General features: G+C 46.1%; 1 protein-coding gene and 1 pseudogene across 1 annotated transcript in view; one reads left to right on the top strand and one right to left on the bottom strand.

Moving 5' to 3' along the window:
- Positions 1-36: 36 nt before the first annotated feature.
- On the bottom strand, positions 37-1,186 carry LOC105878668 (hsc70-interacting protein pseudogene; annotated as a pseudogene).
- A 17,055-nt stretch (positions 1,187-18,241) lies between these two features.
- Positions 18,242-25,499, top strand: part of INCENP (inner centromere protein) — a 30,607-nt gene continuing 23,349 nt past the window's right edge. Inside the window, exons 1-4 of the mRNA XM_012778249.3 lie at positions 18,242-18,388; positions 21,745-21,895; positions 22,326-22,439; positions 23,333-24,144. Coding sequence (XP_012633703.2) covers positions 21,756-21,895; positions 22,326-22,439; positions 23,333-24,144 — 1,066 coding nt within the window. The 5' untranslated portion in view covers positions 18,242-18,388; positions 21,745-21,755. The remainder of the gene's footprint in view (positions 18,389-21,744; positions 21,896-22,325; positions 22,440-23,332; positions 24,145-25,499) is intronic.

The following is a 25,499-nucleotide window of genomic DNA, read 5'->3' as shown; positions in this document are numbered from 1 at the left end:
CTTCAGCATGGGCTTTATTCGTTTGTTGGAAGGGCATCACGCTTGACTTCCAAATTTGGCTGACAATTCACTGATGAGATTCATAACCTTTGGGTTGCTCTGGTATTTTGACATGTTTGCCGGGTTCTGGGCCACATCCTGGAAGGCCACCATAACTTCTGGATCCTGCATGGCTGCAGGAACCTCTGGATCACTAAGAATTTTATTGAGCCCAAGCATTCCTGCCATTCCAGGCATGCCTCCAGGAAAACTACCAGGCATTCCCCCAGGAAGGCACCTGGAAAAGAGCCATACTGAGCTCCTGATTGTCCCCTGGCTTCTTCCTCCCTCTGGGCTGTCTCATGCTCTTATCAAGCCTTCTTAACCCTTTCTATTCTTTCTTTGATCTCTCGTTCTTCGAGTTTTTGCTCATACTTTCGCCGATGTTCTGCAATTTTCTGGGCCCTAGGTTGAACTTCTTTCAGCATTGCACTAACATCTTCATCATAATCCAGTTTACAGGCAAGAACAAGATCATGGGCTGCTTCTTCCCAATGGCCCAGAAGTCTGTGTGCTTTCCCTCTCCACTTGTAAGGCTGAGCTGAATCAGGATTTATTCCAATGGCTCTATCACAATCTCGGATGGCAGCATTTGGCTTCTGTAATTTGATGAAGACACTGGCTCTCTTGGCATACAAAATGGCCAACTGAGGATTCAGCTTGATGGCATCTGTGAACCAACCAGGCAATGGCTTTCTGTAGTTCACCATCATTTAGGGCTTCAGTGGCTGCAACTTTCTTATCATTTGCCTGATCCACCCTCTCCTCGGTTATCTCTACATTTTCATCTGCCATTTCTTGTGGGGCGTCAGTGTCTGGTTCAATCACACCTTCATTATCAATTTCTAGATCACTTTCCCCGCTTGATGGTTCCTCTGTATGTTTTCCTCTGCCTTCTCACTATCTGTTTTTTCTTCCTTAATAGTTTCTTCTGATTTAGCTTTCTGACTAGCAGGTGGTACTTTACCCTCCCCCCATGCTCTCCACCCACTCCCTCAGGAAGCTCATTTCCTCGGTGTGCAGAATGCTCGGATCCTGCTGACACATTTTCACGAAGGCCCGAAGCTCGCTCACTTTGCGGGGGTCCATGGTCAGAAGGTGGAGGACACGGTTGAGGAGACTGCGGCCCGATTCCAGGCCCGGGCGCTAGCTCATGATCGCGTAGAAGGGCTGAACTTTCTTATCATTATTTAAAACATTTTAAAAAATGTAAAAATTAGCTCTAGAAGATTATGTCATTAAAAGGCCCTACAGCTCATTTTTAGATTTTTTCCCCCTTTCTCCTTGGAAGTAAAAATAAAAGTCAGGATAGTGTTTTGCAAACCCATATGCATTTCATACTTGTAAAACCTATATGTATCCATAAACACATGTAGTATTGATTTGTGTTTCAGCTTTTTAAAAAAATTTGGTGCCACACTGTGTCATTCTAAAGGTCTTGCTTTTATTGATCAACATTATGTTTAAGAATTATTCATGTTTATACATATATTTCTAGTTGATTCTTTTTTTTTTTTTTTTTTTGAGACAGAGTCTCGCTTTGTTGTCCAGGCTAGAGTGAGTGCCGTGGCGTCAGCCTAGCTCACAGCAACCTCAAACTCCTGGGCTCGAGCGATCCTCCTGCCTCAGCCTCCCGAGCAGCAGGGACTACAGGCATGCACCGCCATGCCCGGCTAATTTTTTATATATATATCAGTTGGCCAATTAATTTCTTTCTATTATAGTAGAGACGGGGTCTCGCTCTTGCTCAGGCTGGTTTTTTTGAACTCCTGACCTTGAGCAATCTGCCCGCCTCGGCCTCCCAAGAGCTAGGATTACAGGCGTGAGCCACCGCGCCCGGCCTTAGTTGATTCATTTTTACTACTGAAAAATTCATTGTATAACTATGCCCACCCTTATAATAAAGTAATTACATAGTTCTTTTTCTTATTAACATATTTGAATTCTCCATCTCTTCTTCTTCTTCTTCTTCTTTTTAAGAGACAAGGTCTTGCTCTGTTGTCGAGAGCTGGAGTGCAGTGGTGCAATCATAGCTCACTGTAACCTTGAACTTGTGGGCTCAAAGAATCCTCCTGCCTTAGCCTCCCGAGTAGCTGGGACTACAGGCATGTGCCACCATGCCCGGCTAATTTTTTCTATTCTTTTTTTTGTTTTTTTGTTTTAGTAGAATTGGGGTCTTCTTCTTGCTCAGGCTGCTATCGAACTTCTGAGCTCAAGTGATCATCCTGCCTTGGCCTCCCAGAGTGCTAGGATTACAGGTGTGAGTCACTTGACCAGCGGTTTCATGCATTTTTTTTTTTTTTTGAGACAAAGTCTCGCTTTATTGCCCAGGCTAGAGTGAGTACCACAACGTCAGCCTAGCTCACAGCAACCTCAAACTCCTGGGCTCAAGCGATCCTCCTGCCTCAGCTTCCCAAGTAGCTGGGACTACAGGCATGCGCCACCATGCCCGGCTAATTTTTTCTATATATATTAGTTGGCCAATTAATTTCTTTCTATTTATAGTAGAGATGGGGTCTTGCTCTTACTCAGGCTGGTTTTGAACTCCTGACCTGGAGCAATCCACCCACCTCAGTCTCCCAGAGTGCTAGGATTCCAGGCGTGAGCCACCGTGCCTGGCCCATGCATTTTATTATTTTAATATTTAAAAATATTTTTATTCACACTGAGCACCGACTTGAAAAAAAAATAAATAAAAAAATAAAAATATTTTTAGTTGGCCAATTAATTTCGTTCCATTTTATCTAGAGACAAGGTCTAGCTCTTGCTCAGGTTGGTCTCAAACTCCCGACCTTGAGCAATCCACCTGCCTCAACCTCCCAGAGTGCTAGGATTACAGGTGTGAACCACCTTGACCGACCATTTCATGCATTTTAAATCTTAAGATAACTTTCTATATCCCAAGGTCATAAGAGAGTCATCTATATTTTGAAAAGAATTTTAAAGATTTGCTTTTTACATTTAGATGCTTAATTCCCCTTGATCTTATTTATATATTTGGTGCAAGGTGAATGTTTCTTTGTCTATGTGTGTGAGTTTCTCTTGGGCAGGATACACATTAGAATAGCCTCGGGAGCTTTTAAAAGACCATTTCTGAGCCTCATCCCAGAATTGACAAAATCAAAATCTCATGTGTGGACCTGAGACATCAGATTTATAACACAAAAACAAAAGTCCCCCAGGTATTTGTAACAAGCATCCAGGGTTGAGAATCTCTGCTTGGTCGGAGCAAAAGTGGAAAATTGCTGGGATATATATTATGTGCATTGTTAACTATATTAGACATTGCTGCTACTCTCTAAAGGAATTATAAGTATTTATGGTCTCCAAGTAGAGAATTCCAGCTGCTTTACCTGTTTGAAAACTCTTGGTATAATATTATGATATCCATCTATTGGTTTTTGTCCCCAGTTCCTGCCCCATAGCACCCACAGCCCTTGTTACAGTCTTTTGTTATAATGGTGGGGTGCTTTAGTTCTCAACAGCAGCCTCAGAAAACAGCATCTCTCTCTCTCCCCTTCTCCTGTCCTCCTTTCACCTGCTCCTTTTCTCCCCAAGGCAGGAATCTCCTATCTATTTTGGAGCTGGTTATAAAGAAATTACCTGCCCTGACCTGTCTGATTGTAGGTCACAAGACCCCATTTCAGAAAGGGTCCTGCCCATCCCCTGGAGGAAGGAATGCTGCCCAGAGAGGCCTTGCTGGGTTTCCCATCTCAGTTTGTTAGTATTAGATAGAACCTTTTGTGTCCACTCACATTTCTACATGGTTGTCAATCATGCCTATCCAATGAAGTCTTCATAAAAGGCCTAAGAGGACAGGGTTGCAAGAGCTTCCAGGATAGCTTAAACACATGGAGGTGCCCGGAGGGTGAAGGGCATGGAACCTCCGCACCCCTCTCCTGTCCCTTTCCCTATGCATCTGTGTGTACATATACTCGTCATCTGTATCCTTTGTAATAGCCTTTATAGCTAATTGGCAAATGTGTCCCTGAGTTCTGTGAGCCCCTCTGGCAAATTAATCGAACCCAAGGAGGGGCTCGTGGGAACCCCAACTTGAAGCCGGTCAGTCAGAAGTTCTGGAGGCCCAGACTTGCCACTGGTGTCAAAAGGAAGGGGGGCAGTCTTAGGGACTGAGCCCTCCCCCTGTGGGATCTGATGCCATCTCCAGGGAGGTGGTGTCAGAATTAAACCGGAGCAATCCACCTGCTGGGTCCGCTGCAGAGCTGACTGCTCACTTGGTGTATGGGAGGGAGGGGAGAAACCTCACACGTTGAGTCACACAGAAGTCTTCTGCGTTGATTGCTGTTGAGTGAGAGAATAGGGAAGAGCACAGCTGGTGTGGGGTTTTTTTTCACTGACACGTGGGTATTATTATCCCAGTTGAGTGATAAGGACTGGGGCTCAGAGAATGTAGGTGATTAGGAGACGAGCCTCAAATCACCCCGGTGACACAGCTGGGGTAGAGCACTAGAGCTGTGCCGTACCCCGCCTTCGACAGGCTGCCTCTCTGCTCACACGCACGACGCCTGTCTTCCTGCTTCACTCTCTGGCTTCACTGCCCTAGGACAGCGGCAATGTCTTCACATCTGTATACCCCATCTGCCTCCTACTGGGATTCTAAATCCAACCTCTGGCTTGAAGGGAGAGATTCACCACACAGCTGACTTCTAGAGTGCCAGAGGCAGCCTCTCCTCTGTTGTGAGCTTTCAAAACACAGAGAAACATCAAATGAAGGGGTGTGTGTGTGTGGGGGGTGAATATTGACTAATGAGCTAATCTTCAAATTGATAACCGAGGATTTGTCAGGTTTACAAAAAAATATATCAATTCCTAACTATGTGCCAAGAAATAGACAAGATGCTCTAAGGGTTTCAGAAGTGTAAGGCGAGGTGCCCGCTTCTCTTGAGATAGTGAGACTCTAATGTAAAGGAGATGAGGCTTATGAAACGCCATTTTAAATTATCAGTAGAATGATTTTAAAGAAATGATGCATATGAACAAGATGTTTATACTAATTGATCTTGGAATTTCTTTCCTATCCTGAATTTCTGGGAATCTGTGAGGTAGGGAAAGCTTTGCAGCTGAAAACAAAAGCTCCTCCCGGGTGGTGGGAGGGCAGCCTCCAGGGTGGTCCTCAGTGATCCTTGTCCCCTGGCACTCCTGCCCTTTTGTGGTCCCCTCCCCCATGGATAGGGCTAACCTGTGTATCCAATTTGGATGTTGTGGGAACGATGGTGTGTGACTGCTGAGGCTGGGCCGTAAAAGGCATTGTCATTTCTGCCTTGTCCCCTCCTGAACTATTCATTCTGTGGGAAACCAGCAGCCATGTTGTGAGGACACTCAAGCAGCCCCATGGGGAGCTCCTGGTGGTGGGGAACTGAGACTTCTTGCCCACAGTTAGCACTGACTCACCAACCATGCGAGTGAGCCACCTTGGAAGCTGATCCTCCAGCCCTAACCGAGCCTTCAGATCCACTGTGCCCATGGCCAACATCCTAACCACAGCCTCAAGAGAGACTTGGGCCAGAACTCCCTGGCTAAGCCACTCTCGAATTCCTGAGCCACAGAAACTGCGTGAGATAATAAATGCTCATTGTTGTGTTAAGTCACTAAGCTTTGGCATAATTTGTTATGCAGCAGTAGACAACTAATACAATGATTTTGATGTAGATGCATTGCCAACCTAACAGTAGGAAGACAATTCTCATTACTTGAAAGCCTTTATATATTGTTCTTACTGCACAAACTCTGAAAGAGGCAAATAATGACATGGAAGTCTTAGAAAAGGTAAATTATTTAAGTATCACAGGGATTAGACTGCAGAGAATATAAAAAGGTATCTCAGATTTCAGTGTCTTTTAAATCAGTACTTGTACTATTCAGGTTATAACCATTTCAAAAACCGTCTATAGCATTCTGGCAGTTCATTTATGGCCTTATGATGTTAGGTTTTTAGGTGCATACATGGCATATGTGTGATTTAGAAAAAAAGTTTTGCAACTTTATAAAGCATTGAAAATACACCAGTTAGCATTCTATTCATTCAAGTCATTACCTATCTGTTTTTCCCATTTTAATAAATGGTCAAGATTTATTCCTGGAGAAAGGGTCAACTTGTGGCCAAATTCAAGTTTGATAGGTCTCCTCAGCTCCAAACCAGGAACAGAGAGAGGGGAAAATAGGAAACTAGAGAGAGAAAATTATGTCTCAGAAAAATAAAAAAAACACGCATTATTAGATTCTAGCCTTATCCACCATTTTTGAGTTTTCTTTATCTATGATTTTTCTGACACTGGTTCTTTTTTTAAATTTATTTTTTTATTTTTTTGAGACAGAGTCTCATTCTGTTGCTGGTGTTAGAATGCAGAGCATAGCTCTGGCAACCTCATCTCCTGACCTCAAGCGATCCTCCCAAAGTGCTAGGATTACAGGTGTGAGCCACTGCACCAGCCCACATTGGTTCTTCTTGACTTAATTTTTTCTCCTCTAAGAGATGTGATTTCCTAAAAATGAACCTTCATAGTGATGTGGGATTTGATTTAAAAAGAATACAACTGTGAACTTATGTCTTCTACAGTGCTTTCTCTGAAAGATTTTGAAGAAGGCAAGGGTGGGGAGGTGGGGGGGAGTGTAAAAAGAAAATCCCAGCCTCAGGCCCCTGTGAAGAGCTGGCCCCACAGATCATCCATTAAGGAAATTCCTGACCGACCTCCCATAAGGGAAGACATGCGAACTGTACCTCTGTCTAGCACCTAAAACTAACGCCTAGCCAATTCCACATTAATAATGAATTACAAGTTTATCTTACAGGTAACAGAACTGGAGACAGGACACAATCTTCCACCTACCCAGGGACATCTACATAGTTGATGCTTCCTTTACTTCCTTATTGTATATAAAATACAGATTTCTTGGGCCTCATGAGAATATAGCCACTACATCATCAGTCCCCTCCCCTTGCCTTTTTCCTTCTCTCTGTGTGCCTTTAACATGCTAGAAGTTTCAACCTTCCCTTCTGCAGTTCATGTGTTTTCTCAGCACATCCTCAAAACCTTGGCTTAATAAGCCTCCATTGCTTGACATTTTTGCCTCAGTCATTTATTTGGGTTGACAGTATATACCTACTAAATCCCACGAAGTGTTGAATTTTTTTAAGTATATCTTTTCCCAGACAGTAGAATATGACAAATAGATAAAGCAAAGTGCAGAAATTGCTCCGAGGAACACGTAGTCTGTCGAAACTGGAACATTGTTTAAAGAGAAGTTCCAGCATTTTCTGAGAGGGTAATGCTAATAATCACACGATGTCTTACAAAACTGTAGACTGAGATTAAACAGTTTGCTGAAAAGCCACTGAGCAGATAAAAGCAAGAATTCTGGTTTCTCAATTGAGACAGGGTCTTGCTCTGTTGCTCAGGCTGGAGTGCCGTGGCACAATCATAGCTCACTGCAGCCTCGAACTCCTGGGCTCAAGGGATCCGCCTGTCTCAGCCTCCAGAGTAGGCTAATTTAAATTTTTTTCTTGTAGAGACAGGATCTCACTATATTGCCCAGACTGGTCTCTAACTCCTAGCCTCAAGCAATCCTCCCCACTCAGCCTCCCAAAGTGCTGGGATTACAAGTGTGAGCCACCATGCCTGGCGCTGGTTTCTCAATTTATCTTCAGGATTATCACCCACTCCCTCCATGCCCTTCTCCGTATCTGCCCTGTGTGAGCTCCAGGAGCCCATACCACAGCAGTCTATACTGTTGCTCTAGGATTTCAGGGGCCCATACAATAGCAGTCTACACCATTGCTCTAGGATTTAGTCTATATCTCCCTCACCGATCATGTTTGCATTCATAGAAGGAAACCTCCTGACATACATTTTTTCCTGTTCTACTTTTAGTACATTTTAGGCCTCAAGTGTGTCTTATCAGCCAGAAATAGAAGTTACAAATATTCTCCCAGGAGGTTCTTTGCAAACTCAGCTTTAAAAGACACACGTTTGGATTCTCACTGTTTTCTTGTACCTTCCAAGGCTTGGAAATGTCTTCTGCCTTCATCATCTCTTGAAGGGCTCCATTCCCAGGCAGAGAGCTCCTTTGGAGAGGAACTTTTATACACTGACAGTTCCTTAAAGCAGAAGTTCTCAAGGCTGATCTGTAGGCTGGGTCCAGTGGGTGACAGGGATTTTACTGATTTGGACAAAAATGAGAAAAATAAGAACAATGCAATGAATTTTTAATAAAATAATTTATTTATGTCACTGTGATGTAGTCTAAGATTGTGCACCCTCTTCTCTATGAGTTAAAACTTCTTTTATAAGAGTAGGACAACAAGGAATAGGTATACAATTAAAACATACGGGCCGGGTGCAGTGGCTCACGCCTGTAATCCTAGCACTCTGGGAGGCCGAGGCGGGTGGATTGCTCAAGGTCAGGAGTTAGAAACCAGCCTGAGCAAGAGCAAGACCCCTGTCTCTACTAAAAATAGAAAGAAATTAATTGGCCAACTAAAAACATATATAGAAAAAATCAGCCGGGCATGGTGGCGCATGCCGGTAGTCCCAGCTACTTGGGAGGCTGAGGCAGGAGGATCGCTTGAGCCCAGGAGTTTGAGGTTGCTGTGAGCTAGGCTGATGCCACAGCACTCTAGCCAGGGCAACAGAGACTCTGTCTCAAAAAAAAAAAAAAAAAACAGTCAACCTACCAGCACAGTTTAATACTTACTGAGAGCCACCACGGGGGATCAGAAATCACTGGCTGGATAATCAAGACCAGAGAATGAGACTCTTAGGCCTAAAGGAACTCCAGAGATCACTTCTCATTGTACAGCTGAGAAAAGGCACTTTGATGGTTTCTATCCTTGGTTTTGCCATTAACTCACCATGCGACCTTGAGCTAGCTACTCACCACTTGGGACTGTCTACTCAATTGCAAAAAGTCCCTTCCAGGTCTGAAATTCTGTGACTTAACAAGTAATGTATTAAGAAAAAGAGATAGTTCCTCACAGGTAAAGGGTCAAGTCTGGGGTCATTCATTCAGGCTGGTGCAGAAAACAACAAAATACTCTTTTCGTATTGCCCTACATGGCTAGGATTTATAAAGCTTTGTTGTAGAGTAGCTTGATATTTTGGTATTGAGGGGAAAACCAAAAAAAGACTCCTTACCTCCTCACCCCACTTTTTAATTTTCCCAGTGAAGGTATCATCCTGTTTAAAGGGCAGTGGATCAAAATGCAGACAGTTACTGCCCCCTAGTGGACCCAGAGCATGAAGCTCACCTCAAATTCGGAAATTAAAATTTGATTCTGGCCAGGCGTGGTTGCTCATGCCTGTAATCCTAACACTCTGGGAGGTCAAGGCGGGAGCATCCCTCTAGCCCAGGAGTTTGAGACCAGCCTGAGCAAAACAGAAAGACACCATCTATACAAAAAATTAAAAAGTTGGCAGGGCATGGTGGCACTTGCCTGTAGTCCTAGCTACTTGGGAGGCTGCCTAGGAGTGTGAGGTTGCAGTGAGCTATGATGACACGACTGCACTACTGTAGCCTGGGCAACAGAGTGAGATCCTATCTCAAAAAAAGAAAACACACACACACACACACACACACCTGATTGCCCTAGTGCTGAGAGAATTTGTCTTTGAAGCTGGGGGGGGACCTTAAGAAGCCATCTGTTTCAACTCCTTTGTTTTGCAGATGGGGACACTGTCTGGCCCTCTAAATCAGGTCCCAGGGCTTTTTGTTCCAAGTGCGGAGCCCATGCCACTGTATTGCACCACAGCCTCAGGAGGCTGCACGAGCCCCAACTATTCCTGTCGACTCTTCTGAGTTGCCAGGGAACTGCCATTGCCTGTCCTCCTGTGGCAGGGAAAGAAAGAAACCACCTCATGTTCAGTTTGCCTCCCACTGGAGTTTTTGCTGTGGAGGACACCTCAGACACAGCTATGTGACCTAATAAGGCACACAGGGAGGCTGGGCATAGTGGCATGTACCTATAGTCTCAGCCACTCGGGAGGTTGAGGGGGATGGATCGCTTGAGCCCAGGAGTTTGAGGCTGCAGTGAGCTATGATGGTGCCACTGCACTCCAGCCTGGGCAACCGAGCAAGACCCTGTCTCAAAAACAAATAAACAAACAAAAAAAGACACACAGGGAGTGCCATGTGGGGACTACCATGTGGTCATAAAGGCAGAAGATTGCCAGCAAACCAGAAGCCATGAAAGCCACATGGACTAGATTCTCTCTGACTGTTCTTGAAAGGGACCAACCCTACCAACACTCTGATCTTGGACTTCTGGTCTCCAGAACCAGGAGACATCTAAGCTGCTGAGTTTGTGATACTTTGGTCTAGCAGCCCTAGAAAATGAGTACAGATTTTGCACTGCTTTATCTGTCAAACACCTTCCAGTTGTTACTTGGATTCTGCTGACCCAAATTTAGTTGACTCTCCTCCAAAGCAGGCAACAACTGGGAAATTTAAAACTGTGAGGATGCGTGGACTTAGAATCTCAGAATCATTAGATGGAAGAAACATAGCCCAATGACTCATCTTGAGTAGGAATTCCTTGTACAATGTCTTCTTCAGCCAAGGTGGAAAAGGATGTGGTACCCTCACAGAGAAAGTAGGACAGAGAAACAGAGAAAATAGGGCAGCCCACAGCCAGACAAGATATTCTGTAATAGAAGTTAGACTTAGAATGCAGCAAAGAATTAATGTGCTCGACTACTTTCAATACTTGGAGCTACAGAGGGGTGCTTCTTATAAACCTTGAAATGAGGAAAATAGAAAATGAAATTGTACCTGGAAGTTCAACTCTGATTATAAGGGATCAGAGCAAAGATATAAGGTCACCTGAACAAAGCAAAAGGAAAGTCAGAGAGGCATATGCTGGTGTTTCCTATCCAAGGGCTGTACAGGGAAGAATGAGGTTTAGCTACCAAACTTGAAGTTATTTCCTATCCCTCCAAAAAAGATTCTCTCTTAAAGTGGAAATGGATGCAGAGACTTATATAGCTAACAGACTTCATGTATTTCTTTTCTTTTCTTTTTTTTTTTTCTTTTTTTTTTTGTATCTTTTGTATAGATGGGATCTTGCTCTTGCTCAGACTGGTCTCAAACTCCTGGCCTCTAATCGATCCTCCTGCCTCGACTTCCCAAAACTACCACACCCGGTCTTACTTCATGTATTTCTGATCCTACTGGCAAGATTCTCCCTATTATAACCTGGATGTGTCAGGCTGTCATAGTCTGATGCCATTACATTCCTCTAACACCACCTGCTGATTCCATGAGTACCAGCAACCTTCATGTGGCTTCCATTGTGCCCTAGAGAGAGAACATAGTGGATTGCCTCCAGGCTAACCCTGGCCACCCGTGACCGCGATTCCTCGTAATAAACCCTCAATGAAAGAGTTTCTGATTACGATTTCCCTCATGTGCCCTGCTTACGAAGGAGACTGTGTGGATAATACCCAAAGACTTCACTGCAAGTTGAGAAAAGGCACTCTTTTATCAACCTTCCTTCTGCACATTTTTTAGTTAGCATAAAGTGAATCTGTCAGGTGTCATTACTGTATTAAAAAAAGAAAAACTGGCCGGGCGCGGTGGCTCACGCCTGTAATCCTAGCACTCTGGGAGGCTGAGGCGGGCGGATTGCTCAAGGTCAGGAGTTCAAAACCAGCCTGAGCGAGACCTCGTCTCTACCATAAAAATAGAAAGAAATTAATTGGCCAACTAATATATATAATATAAAAATCAGCCGGGCATGGTGGCTCGTGCCTGTAGTCCCAGCTACTCGGGAGGCTGAGGCAGGAGGATTGCTTGAGCCCAGGAGTTTGAGGTTGCTGTGAACTAGGCTGACGCCATGGCACTCACTCTAGCCTAGGCAAGAAAGCGAGACTCTGTCTCAAAAAAAAAAAAAAAAAGAAAAGAAAAGAAAAACCATGAGTGAGTCTCTGAGGCTTCAACACATAAACCACTCCCAATAAAACACAGCATGGAGGATTTCTGCTTATCAGCCATGATGGACTAACTGGTACAGAATTAGCCTTCCCACCATAAACAACAGTCAAACTGGATCAAAAAACATGAAGCAACTCATTCCAGGCAGTGGACCAGAAGAGGAGAAAGAGAGTAATCCCTGAAAGAAGGGAAACACCTGGGGTAGAGCCCTGTGAGGTCTCCCTTTGGGGCAGCAAGCTGGAATCCCACTGAGCTGAGGCAAAAGATGCTGGACACCAGAGCAGACTGTATGCTACATTTTTATTTTACTTTTTAAAAAAGATAACTATAATGTTTAGGGGTGGTAAAACAATAACCTGATTTTCACACCTTTATTTTTAAGGGATTACTTTGGCAGAGGCGGTGACTAGGGGGGTGCAGGAGGGGCTCCTTGAATACAGCTCCCAAGCTTTATTCCTCGACCTCGGAGGTGTTTCTTCAGGGATATTTTTGATAAACTAATAAGCTGTATAACTGTTCTGTGCACGTTTCTAGATGTGGTTTATATTTCGCAGCAAAAATGGGATTTTAAAAAAAAACAAAAACAAAGGAAACCTTATTTGGGACAAGCTGGAAGCCAGTCTCATGGTCCTGTTCAGTCCATGGCTGGAGTTCGAAGTATTTTCCCAGTTCTTGGGCTCCTGGCTTGGAGGAATCAAGCCTTGGCCCACTGGCCAAGAGGGATGACAGACACTCAGCAAGTATGCGTGAAGAATTCAGTGTAAGGAAAGTTGAAGGGTGCAAAATGAAGTACATTTCCTAAGGGGAAGTGTCTCTGTAAGTGGAGAAGACACTGTCTACTTCTGTTTTTCCTTTTAAATGCAAGTAGTTTAGGTAAAGGTTAATTATAGTTATTCATAACTATACGTCACTGTTTTGGGGACTGAATTCCTTTCTGTGTTTGGACAAGACTTAAAGGTTATGATTCAGTCATTCTTTCTAGATGGGTACAGGAGGAACCCTGTACCCAGGTGTTTTTATGGTGTTTTTTCCATTCTCTGGTGGTCAGTGCTTCGTGGCCTAATTACCCCATTCTTTAAGACTGAAATAATCGTTCCCTCTTTTTATTTTTCTATAACCATTTCCTCATTATTGTTTTGCTATAACTGTTGTCTCCTTTCTGTTTTTCGGACTTCCATTACCTCTCATTTGTTTTTCTGTCCCTAACACCAAGACCCGCCCCTAGGCCCATCCACCACCCGCAGCACGACCTCCTCCTAGGCTGGGGTGCGAGTCACCATACTCCCCACAGTGATGGGTCCAGCCTCCCGCGTCCAGGTGTGTGGGTACAAAACCGTCCCACCCGCACAGGACGGGCACTTAATCGCTCAGCACGCACACTCCCCGCGCTCCCTCCGCATACCCAGCGCCTCGGACAGTCTGCGCCTGCGCTAACGTGCCCAGGGAGACTCGGGCGCACATGCGCCCTTTGCCCCGCGGGACCTTTAATAGCAGCAGCTGGGGCTTAGGAAGATACTGACGGCTTCCTTTTGTGCGAGGGCCTTGTCTCAGATCCTGCAGCCACGTGTCCCTTGGACTGAACTGCAGGTTCCTAAAGGGGCACCCATGTTAAGTTCCAGAAATATTCTAGCACTGGGGTCAGCAGACTTCTGAAAGGGTCACATAGTAAATATTTTAGACTCTGTGGGCCAAGAGGCACAATCTAGGACATTAAGGAGGTACTTAAGTAATAAGAGAAAACAAAATTTCCACAATTTTTTAATTGATGAAATTAAAAATATAATAATAGAGTGTATATATATTTTTGGTACAAACCTAATGAGAAGTGCAGAATTCTTTTTGAGGGGCTGGGATATGGAGGATAATATTTCCTTTAATTGTGGCTCTAAGTTAGTGTTCCCTATCATTAAAATTGATTGCAGTGTTCTTGTGTGAATGCAGATTTACAATGAGACTTTTTTTATCCACTTCAGTTTTATAATGTCTGTTCACACAGATAAGTACTGCTACATACTGATATGAGGCCATGAGCGTGTGATATCTATTGATCATCTTCATCACCATGAAGGCATTTATAGAATTCTATTAGATTCTTCTCTTGATTATTGCCTTTTAGCAGGTCCAGGCCATTACACTGAAGATTAATCACTTCCAATTGAAGGTTAGATGGAAAATTTTCAATTGCACAGATGACTAGAACTATAGTTTGAGCATGGAAAATATATCTGTGGCATATTTGTGTGCAGATGGAGATCTTGATTCTTGTTTTAACTTTTAACATCATGGAAAGCATATAAAGCAACTTGACTTTACTTGTGATTTAAATAATGTTAGTTGTCATCAAAATGACTTTATGGCAGTATAAGTTTTGCAGATTAGTGCTATTTTGCCTCCTAATTTTAGGCTGAATTAATTAAGGAACATTGCCAAGTCTGTAGCACAAGCTAATTTCCAAAGCTGCTCAGTGTTCTATAACAGGGGTTGAGGGCAGTTCTTCTTACTCAGAATAATTTCAGTTTCAGCCCTGACCTCAAAAAATCACAATAAATCTTCACTTAAGCTAATCCATTGAACTGCTGTGAAGTAGGGCAAGTCAAAATAATCAGCTTCTATTTTTGACAAAAATTTACAGAACTGAAGATGGCTAAGTTACGAGAGTGAATGAAACTTACTGTTGATAATACTAGTTTATTAACACAGTGGATAGATTCAAATATTTTCAGGAAAGTATCTGCTGATAATATAATGCATAATCATAGGTTTTTAACATGTTACATTTCACAAGCTTTATAAATTTGTCCCAGTAACCCTTTTTCTGCTTACACATTCTAACCACCATCAGTTGTGACACATCTTGGCAGATTCCACTTCAAGTTGTACTGAAATAGTATTTCTTCAACTTCTTTAAAATTACTCTCTTATGGTTATTTCATGCAATCTATTCATAGAGGCTAACTCTTCAATCATGTCAACCTCAGCATTGACTCCTTAAAGTAAACAACAACTAGGCAGTATTGAAAACATCTATCAATTCATGGAGAGCCAAGGAAAACCACTCCAAGTCATTTAACTTGTGTTTTAATTGACTATTAGTTTCCTAGGGCTGCTTTAACAAATTGCCACAAACTTGGTGACTTAAAACAACATAATTCTGAAGGTCGGAAATGTGAAATCAAGTGTTGGCAGGGCCACGCGCCCTCTGGAGGCTGTAAGCGAGAATTTGCCTTTGCCTCTTTCAGCTTCTCATAGTTGTTGGCTTCCTTGGCTTGTGGCCACATCACTCAGATCTTTGCCTTCATTTTCACATCATCTTTTCTTCTTTTTTTTTTTGAACAGAGTCTCACCTGAGCTAGAGTGAGTGCCGTGGCATCAGCCTACTTACAGCAACCTCAAACTCTTGGGCTCAAGCAATCTTCCTGCCTCAGCCTCCCAAGTAGCTGGTATGTGCCACCGTGCCTGGCTAATTGTTTGTTTCATTTTTAGTTGTCTGGCTAATTTTTTCTATTTTTAGTACAGACAGGGTCTTGATTTTGCTCAGGCTGGTCTCGAACTCCTGAGCTCAAGCAGTCCTCCCGCCTTGGCCTCCCAGAGCTAGGATTACAGGTGTGAGCCACTGTACCCGGCCCATCTTTTCTTCTTATGTGTCTCTCCTCTGTGCATCTCTCATGGGGCACACCATTATAAGTCCACTTTTCTTGTTTTGGTATGATGGGTATGCACTGGTAATTTTAAAAAATACTGTTGTATGGTAATATGCATGGCACTTGAAATGATGTTGAATTATAATTGCATCACTGCAATTTGTAGTACGCCAAGTAGCAGTTCTAAGTGTAAGAGTGCCACAAAGGTCTCTATTGCAACTACTCAAAAGCAGTCATAGACAGTACAGTACTGGCTAATATTGGCAATGTTCCAATAAAACTTTATTTACAGATGTTTAGATTAGAATTTCATATAGTTTTCATGTGTCATAAGATAATCTGGTTATTCTTCCCTAGATTGAGCTCCACTAGGTCAGTGTCCAGGATACAAACAGGCCACTAGGGCTGGACAGAGTAGAGCACGACTCCCCTCCTAGGTTCAGGGCCTTTCCTTTCTTGTTCACGCCCCTAAGTTTGCTTTAACATCATTGACCACTTTGACACTCGTTTGAGGGTTGAAATTGAGGCAGTGCAGGACATCTCTGAAGGAGACTACAGTAAGAGAGACCTGAGGGCAGACAAAGAATCTGGAAGGCAGAGTTTGCTTACTGTTCCTGGGTAAAAGGAGTCAGTGGAACTAGGTTGGAACTGAGTATATTCTTTTTTTTTTTTTTTTTTTGAGACAGAGTCTCACTTTGTTGCCCAGGCTAGAGTGAGTGCCGTGGTGTCAGCCTGGCTCACAGCAACCTCAATCTCCGGGGCTCAGCGATCCTACTGCCTCAGCCTCCCGAGTAGCTGGGACTACAGGCATGCACCACCATGCCCGGCTAATTTTTTGTATATATATTTTTAGTTGGTCAATTAATTTCTTTCTATTTTTGGTAGAGACGGGGTCTCACTCAGGCTGGTTTCGAACTCCTGACCTTGAGCAATCCGCCTACCTCGGCCTCCCAAAGTGCTAGGATTACAGGCGTGAGCCACCACGCCCAGCCCGGAACTGAGTATATTCTATCAAGAGGTGTAGAAAAAGATTCATAGTAAAACATCACCACAGAAATGTAGGAGCAGGAAAGATGATTCACCTTTACTGCTTTTTAAAAAAATTGTGGCAAAAAAACCCCACACAACATAAAATTTACCATCTTAACCATTTTTAAGTGTATGGTACAGTAGTGTTAACTATGCCCACAATGTTATGCAACAGATCTCTAGAATTTTTTCATCTTCCAAAATTGAAACTCCATACCCATTAAACAACTCCCCTTTCTCCCTTCCCCAGTCCCTGGGGAAAGCAGAATCGCCATTCTACTTTGTTTCTAAGAATTTACTACTTTCGATACCTCATATAAGTGGGACCATACAGTACTTGCCTTCTCGTAAGTGGCTTACTTGACTTAGCAAAACGTCTTTCAGGTTCATTCACGCTGTAGCACTGCTGTCCCCAACCCCAGGCTGCCCACAGGTACCGGTCAGTGGCCTGTGAGGAACGGGTCCCACAGCAGGAGGTTAGCAGTGGGGCTTCATCTGCATTTACACCTGCTCTGCATCGTTTGTATCACCACTTCAGCTCTGCCTCCTGTCATAGTAGCAGGGGCATTAGATTCTCAAGGAGCGTGAAACCTACTGTAAATTGAGCGAGTGATCTAGGTTGCACGCTTCTCATGAGAATCTAATGCTTGACGATCTGAGGCGGAGCGGAGGTGGTGATGCTAGCCTGGGGAGTGGCTGCAAATGTAATAAATGCAATGCACTTGAATCATCCTGAAACTCCGCCCCCCTCCCTCAAAAAATGTCCTCCATGAAACCAGTCCCTGGTGCAAAAAAGGTTGGGGACCGCTGTAGCATATAACAGGACTTCCTTTTTTAAAGCTGAATAATATTCCATTATATTTTTAAACATCGTTTTAGCCCTTGATGGACAGCTAGGTTGCTTCCACCTCTTGGCTATGGTGAATAATGCTGCAAAAAACAGGGACGTGCAGAACAAACCAAAATGTATCCACACATTGACAAATGGGGGTGGGCCGGAGCAGGGCGAAACCTCCTCTGGTTGAGAATTACTGCTCCGAAGAAACACCGGGCCAATGTAAGTGGGACTCGGGTTACTGTCGCCAAGAGATGGCGGAAGGCTCTATATACATACACTCATTGTTGTGATTTACAAAGCATTTTCTTTTTACTTCTCAAAAGCGGCAGAGGTCGAAGGGTGTCCCCTTGTAAGGAGGAAAAAGTTGGATTCAGAAGTGGCCAAGAGCCAGGCTCCGGACCAAAACAGCCTAGGGGTCGCGTCCAACCCACATCCTGCTTCCTCCCGCGCCGCACGGGGCCTTCGCGGTGCACGCTGGGGCTCGTAGTTCCGGGCGAGCCGGCGCCGCGCGCACCTCCGCGACCGCAGACTTCCTTCCTCAGCTGCTGGCTAGAGCTCACGGAAGCTGAGGCGGCTTAAAGCGTCTTCGCCTCCTTTCCCCGCCTCTTAGTCCCTCAGATTGCCGATCCACGCAGCCAATAGGGGGCCTGACTGGTGCTTCCTGTTACTTGATTGGCTTAGAGTTTTGCAACCGTCCAGGCAAACTTGCCGAGGATTGGCTGAGCCTTCAGTTTTAAAAATCATAGCCTTCGCCCGCGCTGTGCCTCCTGGTTGGTACTCCCGTGTGGTGAACCCTGAACGCCCGGGGCCGAGAAGGTCTGGGCAGGCAGGGGCTCAGCTAGGGAGACCGCTGGATTTGGATCGGAGCAACTCCCTGGAGACGCGGTGCAGACAAGTGAGTGCGTGGGAGCGGCCGCATGGGGGGTGGTTAGCGATTTGTTCCTCCGCCCTCTCCCTCACCCCGCTAACTCCGGACCGGGGGTGTGACCCCCCACCCCCGCCCCTTGCGGCCTGGGAATGTGAGGGTCGCCTCTTCCAAGTGGGGAGGTGGCCTGCCTGGGGCCTGGGGCCTGAGATAAGCCCATCCCGCACCTTCGCCCTAGGCCCTCAAGTCCCCAGAGACTAACCCCGTCCCGGGTGCCTCGCTGCTGGTTTCTTGCCTGAGAGGCTCCTTGTTGAAGTGGACGTGCAGGAAGCCGGAAACCGACCCGGTTTTCTGGCGGAATTATGCCAGATGGCGTTTCTGTACAGTAAATCCCTTCGCTCGCCGCCCCCACCCCAGCTGAGCAGCGTTTTAAACGGACCATTTCTGGAGGCCCATGCCGCCCCTTATCTTGTCACTCCCCAAGCTCGTTCTCTGTCAGCGGTTCAGTTCGATCCAGCTACCGCGGGGCTGCCCAGAGCCAAGGCCTGGCCCCTGCCTTTCAGAGGTGGATGGCCAGGAGGCGGTATAGCTTGGTGGCTAAGACAGCAGTTTAAATCCAGGCTCCGCCTCTGATTTACTGATGACTTTGACTTCTCTTTTGCTCAGTTTCCTCATCTGCCCGTGGGTGTCCTCCAGGTTGTGGTGAGAATTAAGTGAGATGATGCCTGGCTTGGGCATGGAGTAGGACTCAGTAAATGGGACCCGCTATTACAACCGAAGTGTGGTAGAGAGGTGCCCAACTTGCACCTTCAAAAGAACAGGTCACAGAGGAGGGCTTCAGTCTGGTGTACGGATAAGGGAGAAATATTGGAGGAAGACTGTGGAGAGAGGATCTCCCTTGGTGGGATGTTGGGTGCTCTGGGTCTGTATGGAGGTTCTTAACTTGCTGAAGATGAGGTTTTTGCTGCTCCTCCCTGGGGCCTGGTTCTTGGAACACTGACTCTTCTCATCATCACCTGTGTTCTAACTTTGGTGACATTTTTTAAATGGCCGAACTAAGGTGTGCTAAAAACAAAAACAAACTTCCCCACAAAAGAAGTCCAAATGCTTTTTTGGACTTTATGAAAGAAGTTCTCACTCACTTTGCCAATTTGAACAAACATTAAAAAAAAAAAAAAAAGTTAGCTAGTTGTTGCATTCTGCAGCTCCTCTGCAAACCTGTATTTTCCTTAAGCATTTTCTTTTTGGTGACCCTGACCTGAGGTCCTGTACTTTGCCAGGGCTGTGGTCCTGGTGCAGAGGGGCTGGGGGAAGCAAGAGGGATGACGGTGAAAAGGCCTTGCCTCCCATGAGAGGCTGGCTGCAGAGCTGAGGTTTCTACCCAAAGCCTGTGCAATCCTGCCCATTTGGCCCTGCCCAGATAGTGCTTGGCATCTAAAAGCAGGGGATTTGGACATGTGTTGGCCTGACCTAACCTGTGCAGAGTGAGTTCCTTCAGTGCCCCTTGCATGGTGGGGGGGAGGGGAGGGGCACCTGTAGGATGTTTATTTCTAGGTGTAGAGTTAATGGACAAATTAATTTATTCAGCAAGTATTCCTTGTTGCCAGGCCCTGCTGGGCACTGGGCATTTAGTGATAAACAAGACACACAGGGTTTTCCTTTAGGGAGCAAACATTCAGTGGGCAGAGACAGACGGTAAGCACATAGGTAAATAATCACCCAAGTGCTATGCAGAGAATTAAAATCAATGGATGGGATCCTGGCTGGGGCTACTTTAGATTGTGGTCAGGGTCTTCTAAGGATTCAAGTGATGAGGAGCAAGTCATACAAAATGGGAGACAGAATGTTCCAGATGGAAGGCAGAGCTTATTGAGGAACAAATGCTAATGTTTTCCCTAAATCTGGCCCCAGGAAGTCCCATGAGGCTGTAACCTGACCTGGTTGGTGTTAAGCTCCTTGAGGGATCAAGGGGTCAGCAACTTAGGCCCTCCTTCCAGGACCTTCCATCATAGGTGGGAGGTGGAGCTGTGCGTAGTTCTTCCTGGTTTTGAAGGTATAGATCAGGATGGTGAGTCACTGCCATGACATGAGATGTGCAGTCTGTTATTAGGGTTTACAACCACCACCATTCATTTGTTCTTTCATTCATTCACCAGTTGAGATATTTATTGAGCCCATGGTATGATGTAATAGAATATAGTTGTCCCTTGGTATCCATGGGGGATTGGTTCTAGGGGGTTCCTCTGGTACTGAAGTCCATAGGTGCTCAAGTCCTTGACATAAAATGGCATACACACATCCTCCCATATGCTTTAATTCATCTCTAGAGTATTATATTACCTAATACAATGTAAAAACTATACAAATAGTTGTTATACTGTATTGTTTAGGGAATTATGACAAGGAAAAAATTTCTGTGCATGTTCAGTGCAGAAATGCATTTTTTTTTTTCAAATATTTTTGACCCGTGATAGGTTGAATTCATGATTTCAGAACCCACAGATCCAGAGGCCTGACTACTATTTCCTTGTTTGGGGTTTGTGTGGTTATTTTATAACCAAATCTTAAGAAGGATACCTGAGTGGCTAGTTTTTTAAAGAAAAAACTGGTTTTGTGTTTTTCCTTGCTTGATTCTTATAGATGCAAGTTTTCTTAAAGGCAAGACATTACTCATCTGTTCCCTTTATGCTCATTCATCCATTTATAGGGTATTTCAGCTTAACAGAGAGGGTTGTGGGGGCCCTTTGGAGAGCAGTTTCTGGACCCCTACTTTCTTACTCCTTTGTAACGGAACCCCTTCCATTCACTGAGCAAGAATGAGGCAGTTGGATTTGATGTTCTTTGGCCCGATGTCTGGGGTCAGCTCCAATGTAGCACATGGTGGTTGTCTTAGCCCTTCCTTAACCACAAATAAATAGTAAGAGGAGAGCCCACAGGAGAGTAAAAGCAGGACTATGTTTGGGCAGGGAGAGAGGGGCACGGGGGTGGCTGCTGTTTCTCCCTGATCCAGGAAGGCAGGTGGCAGTGCCTATCATCTTAAGGCCAGAAAAAGGCTGTTTATAAGGAAGACCATTGATACCAGGATTGGCTAGGAAATGTTGATTTTTGGGGGCAGCCATGCTGTGTGTGGGGGAAGGTGGGAGGAGGCATTGAAGAGGGAGAGTAGAAGGGCCCTTGTTTTTGTAGAAATGAGGCTAGGGGGTTAGTGTTTGGAATGCTGCAGCTCTGGGGAGTGGCTGTGTGCAGGGCAGGGCCCTGGTTCAGACACTGGGTGATTGTCGTGATTGGGAGGTGGGTGCTGCATGTGGCCTGGCAGCCTCTTCCCCTGTCAAAGGTACCAGCCCTCCACCCTGAACCCTTGTGCCTCTTGTCCCTGCCTTCACCAGACACAGTCATCATGGGGACGACAGCCCCAGGGCCCATTCACCTGCTGGAGCTCTGTGACCAGAAGCTCATGGAGTTTCTCTGCAACATGGACAATAAGGACTTGGTGTGGCTCGAGGAGATCCAGGAGGAGGCTGAGCGCATGTTCACCAGGTGAAGGAAAAGGGCATACTGGTGGGGTGGGGACTCCAGAGGCTTCCTGGGCTGCTATGTGTGGCCTTGGGGACAGAACAGCCCTATTTGACAGACAAAACAGACAGCCTGTCAGATCCCTCCTGAGTACCCAGTGTGCTAGGGTCCCGACTTAGTTTCACTGGAAGAAGAGGGAGAAGTTAGAGTCCCTGCCTGGCTCATCATAGTTGGTTGGGCTGGCTCTCTCAGGGTGTGAACTTGCTTCCCTGCCATGTTTCCAGGAGGACACCTTGAGTGCCTAGCAGGTAACTTACACATGGCCTTGGAGAGCTTGCTTGGTTGCTGGTCACCTCAGCTTCACCTGTGACTACTAAGAAATGGTCAGGATCTGGGTCAAGTAGGAGAGTGGTTCCCAGGTAGCCTTGAGTGTCACCCTCCTTGTACCAAACAGAGAATTCAGCAAAGAGCCAGAGCTGATGCCCAAAACACCTTCTCAGAAGAACCGACGGAAGAAGAGACGGGTTTCTTATGTTCAGGATGAAAACAGAGACCCCATAAGGAAAAGGTAGGGGGCAAGGGAGGGCGAGCTGGGCAGGTGGACTCTCTGGAGGCTAGGTGCCCTCTGGGAGAGTTTGGCTCCAAAGGTGTTGATTGGTAGTAGCAGCCTGCAGGGCTGGCAATGGGTGCCACATGGATCATGCTGAGGGGCCAGAGGGCATGGGAAAGCAAAGCATGACCTGAGACCATGGAGTCCAGATGGTGCATCTGTGCTTGTGGTGGGCCTGGGGGTGTTTGACTTGGGTCTTGGAGGATGGGAAAGATTTCCAGAGGTGGGACAAGAAAGAGAAACTGATCTCCTTTTAGGTGAGAGCAGCCAGAGGGGTGAACCAGGCAGCTGGTCTCCTGTCCTCCTGTTGCCATGCTTGTTATAATTCTTCATAGAATGATCGGGCTGCAGAGCACTGGAGAGAAAGGCAGGGTCTTGGGGTCAGGCCTGGGTATAAACTCCAACTCTGCCCCTTAGCAGTCTTTGGATCGAGTTTCCACCTCTCAGAGTATCAGTTCCCTCATCCCTAAAGTGGGGATGATGGTACCTACCTCTCAGGGCTATCTTGCAGATTAAGTGAGAACACGTGTGTAACGTTTTCAGCAGGGCTTGGCAGAATGTGACTCCAGTGAGAGGGAGGTTTGTATGAATTTAATCTGTCTAGCAGTTCTGTAAGGACTGGCATTATCCCCAATTTACAATTACGAAGACTGAGGCTCAGACAGGAATGTCCTCAGGGCTTGAGGTGGCAGAGCCTGGACTGGAACTCAGATCTTTTGCCTCCGAGCCCTCTAATTCATGTTCCATCCAAGCTGGTGACTCCTGGGGAGACTGGTGTGCCCAGCTCAATTTTTGGGGTGCCTCTCTGCCCTGCTGGGCTGTCTCAGCCTCTGCTCTGCTGCCTCTGGCAGGTTATCCCGAAGAAAGACTCGGAGCAGCCAGCTGAGCTCCCGGCGCCTCCGTAGCAAAGACAACGTGCAGAAGCTGGCCACGGTGGTGGGGGAGAATGGCTCGGTTCTACGACGGGTGACTCGTGCTACGGCCGCAGCTGCAGCCGCTGCCGCAGCTGCAACTCTCTCCATGACATCGGCTACACCTTCATCCCCCCCTGAGTCTCCTACGGTGCTGACCAAGAAGCCTGAGGACAAGCTGGTGCCCGTGGTGGAGATAGGCCTCAGAGAGCGCCAGAATGCCGAGCACCACTTTATCCAGTTCAAATCCACACAGGCTCTGTCTCAGGCTACATCCCCAACCCCAGCTTCAGCCACAGCTCCAGCCTCACAGAGTGTCCCGAAGTCAGATGAAGAATCAACACCCAAAAAGACAGAGGCCGGGAGACTAGAGTCTGTCACTGTGAGCTCCCTGACCACTACACCCCAGCACCCCAAAGGTCGAGGGGTTGAGACAGGGAGGTCCGCCTCCAAGCTCAAGATTGCAGGAGTCTCCCCGGGCCCACGAGACTTGCCTGTCTCTCCAGACTCTCCACGGCAGGAGCGGGTGCTATCTCCCATCCTGCCGCATAACTTCTCCACACCCACGGGCTCCCCTGTGAACATTCGGTCAGTGCGGCGTAGCCTGATCGACCCGTCTGGCCTGGATTCCCAAGTCTTACTGGCCCAAAAATACTCCCTGGTGGCCAAACAGGAGGGTACTGTACACAGGGCAAGCAAAAGGCTCTCCAAGAAGGCTGCCGAAGAGCCAGCGGCCTCTGCCCGCATCATCTGTGAGTTTGGGGGCTTGGCCATTTGGGGGGCATGTTGGGTGGTCATTGGTGCCTGGCTCAGATGGAGGGTTTCTGAGGGACCATCTAGCAAGGAGCTGTCCATAGATCTTTCTGTGATGATGTAAATGTTCCCTATCTGTGCTGTGTTGTGCGGTAGCCACCATCTAACCACATGTGGCTATTTTGTCCTCAAAATGTGGCTGGTCTGATTGAGGAACTGAGTTGTACATAGTATCACATTTTACTTTTTAGATTTAAATAGCCACATGTAGCTAGTGGCTACCATATTGGAAGGTGCAGATCCAACCTAACCTTCTTGTTTTACAAATCGGGAAATAGATTGGGGGAGGTTGGCCACACTGTCCCTGTGGTTAATGGTCGTGTTGAGGCTGGAACCTGGGTCTTTTTCTCCAGGGCCAGTGTTTTCCTCCCCCTTTCCTATGCTGCAGACGCTATTTAAATTCACTGTGTTTGTGTACTACTTCCTATTAGCGAGGCTGTTTAGTCTGGAGGTGTGAATTCTCATTATTAGCAGGCTCATTCTGGGAGAACAAATGACTGAATATTGATCAGAGGCAGGAGGGGGAGAACCAAGATAGCTCTGGAGCCGGACAGCCTGGGTTTGAGTTTCTGCTTAGCTGTTTACCCATACTGCAACCTTGAGCAAGTTTCAGAAACTTTGTGGGCCTTGGTTCTTCCCTTGTCAACTGGGGAGAATAATAATATCACTTCAAAGGGTCATTGTGAGGCATGCTTTGATTAACCTACACAGGATGTTTACATTGGTACCTGGCATTTAGGGAGGCTCAGTTATATTAGCCGATCTTGTCATCGTCAGATCTCAGCTCTGGGGACCATTGCCCACTGGGAGCAGGTGTTACGAACCACAGAGGAAAGTTGGGGCTGGCTGCATGAGTAGGAGGGGTCTGAGCTGGGAGGGTTTTGAAAGATGGCTACGCTTTTGCCAGGTGGGAAAAATGTGGGGATAGGTATTCCTGGCAGAGGGAACAGCTTGTACAAAGACCCTGAGGCCTAAAATAGCAAGTGGTGGGGTATCTGGGGCACATGTGCCTCACAAGGAGCTTGAGCTCGACCCTCTGAAGCAGAGGAAGTGGCCTGATAATGCTTGTTGGAAGGTTCCTGGCACCTGTGACAAATGGCCAAGAGGAAGGGAGGGAAGGAATCAGGAGATCAGGTATGCAGCTGCTGCACGGGTCCAGGCCAGAGCATGAGTGAAGCAGTGGACCAATGGAAAGGATAAAACAGACCAGGTTTTATATTAATCCATATTAAATAGTAGCTGCCATCTGCCTGGCACTTAAGATTTATAAAAAGCAAAGGTCATTTCATTTGGA

The sequence above is a fragment of the Microcebus murinus genome, chromosome 4, assembly GCF_040939455.1.
Source record: "Microcebus murinus isolate Inina chromosome 4, M.murinus_Inina_mat1.0, whole genome shotgun sequence".
In the NCBI taxonomy this organism is placed as follows: domain Eukaryota; kingdom Metazoa; phylum Chordata; class Mammalia; order Primates; family Cheirogaleidae; genus Microcebus; species Microcebus murinus.
This window is presented reverse-complemented; position numbering and strand designations above follow the sequence as displayed.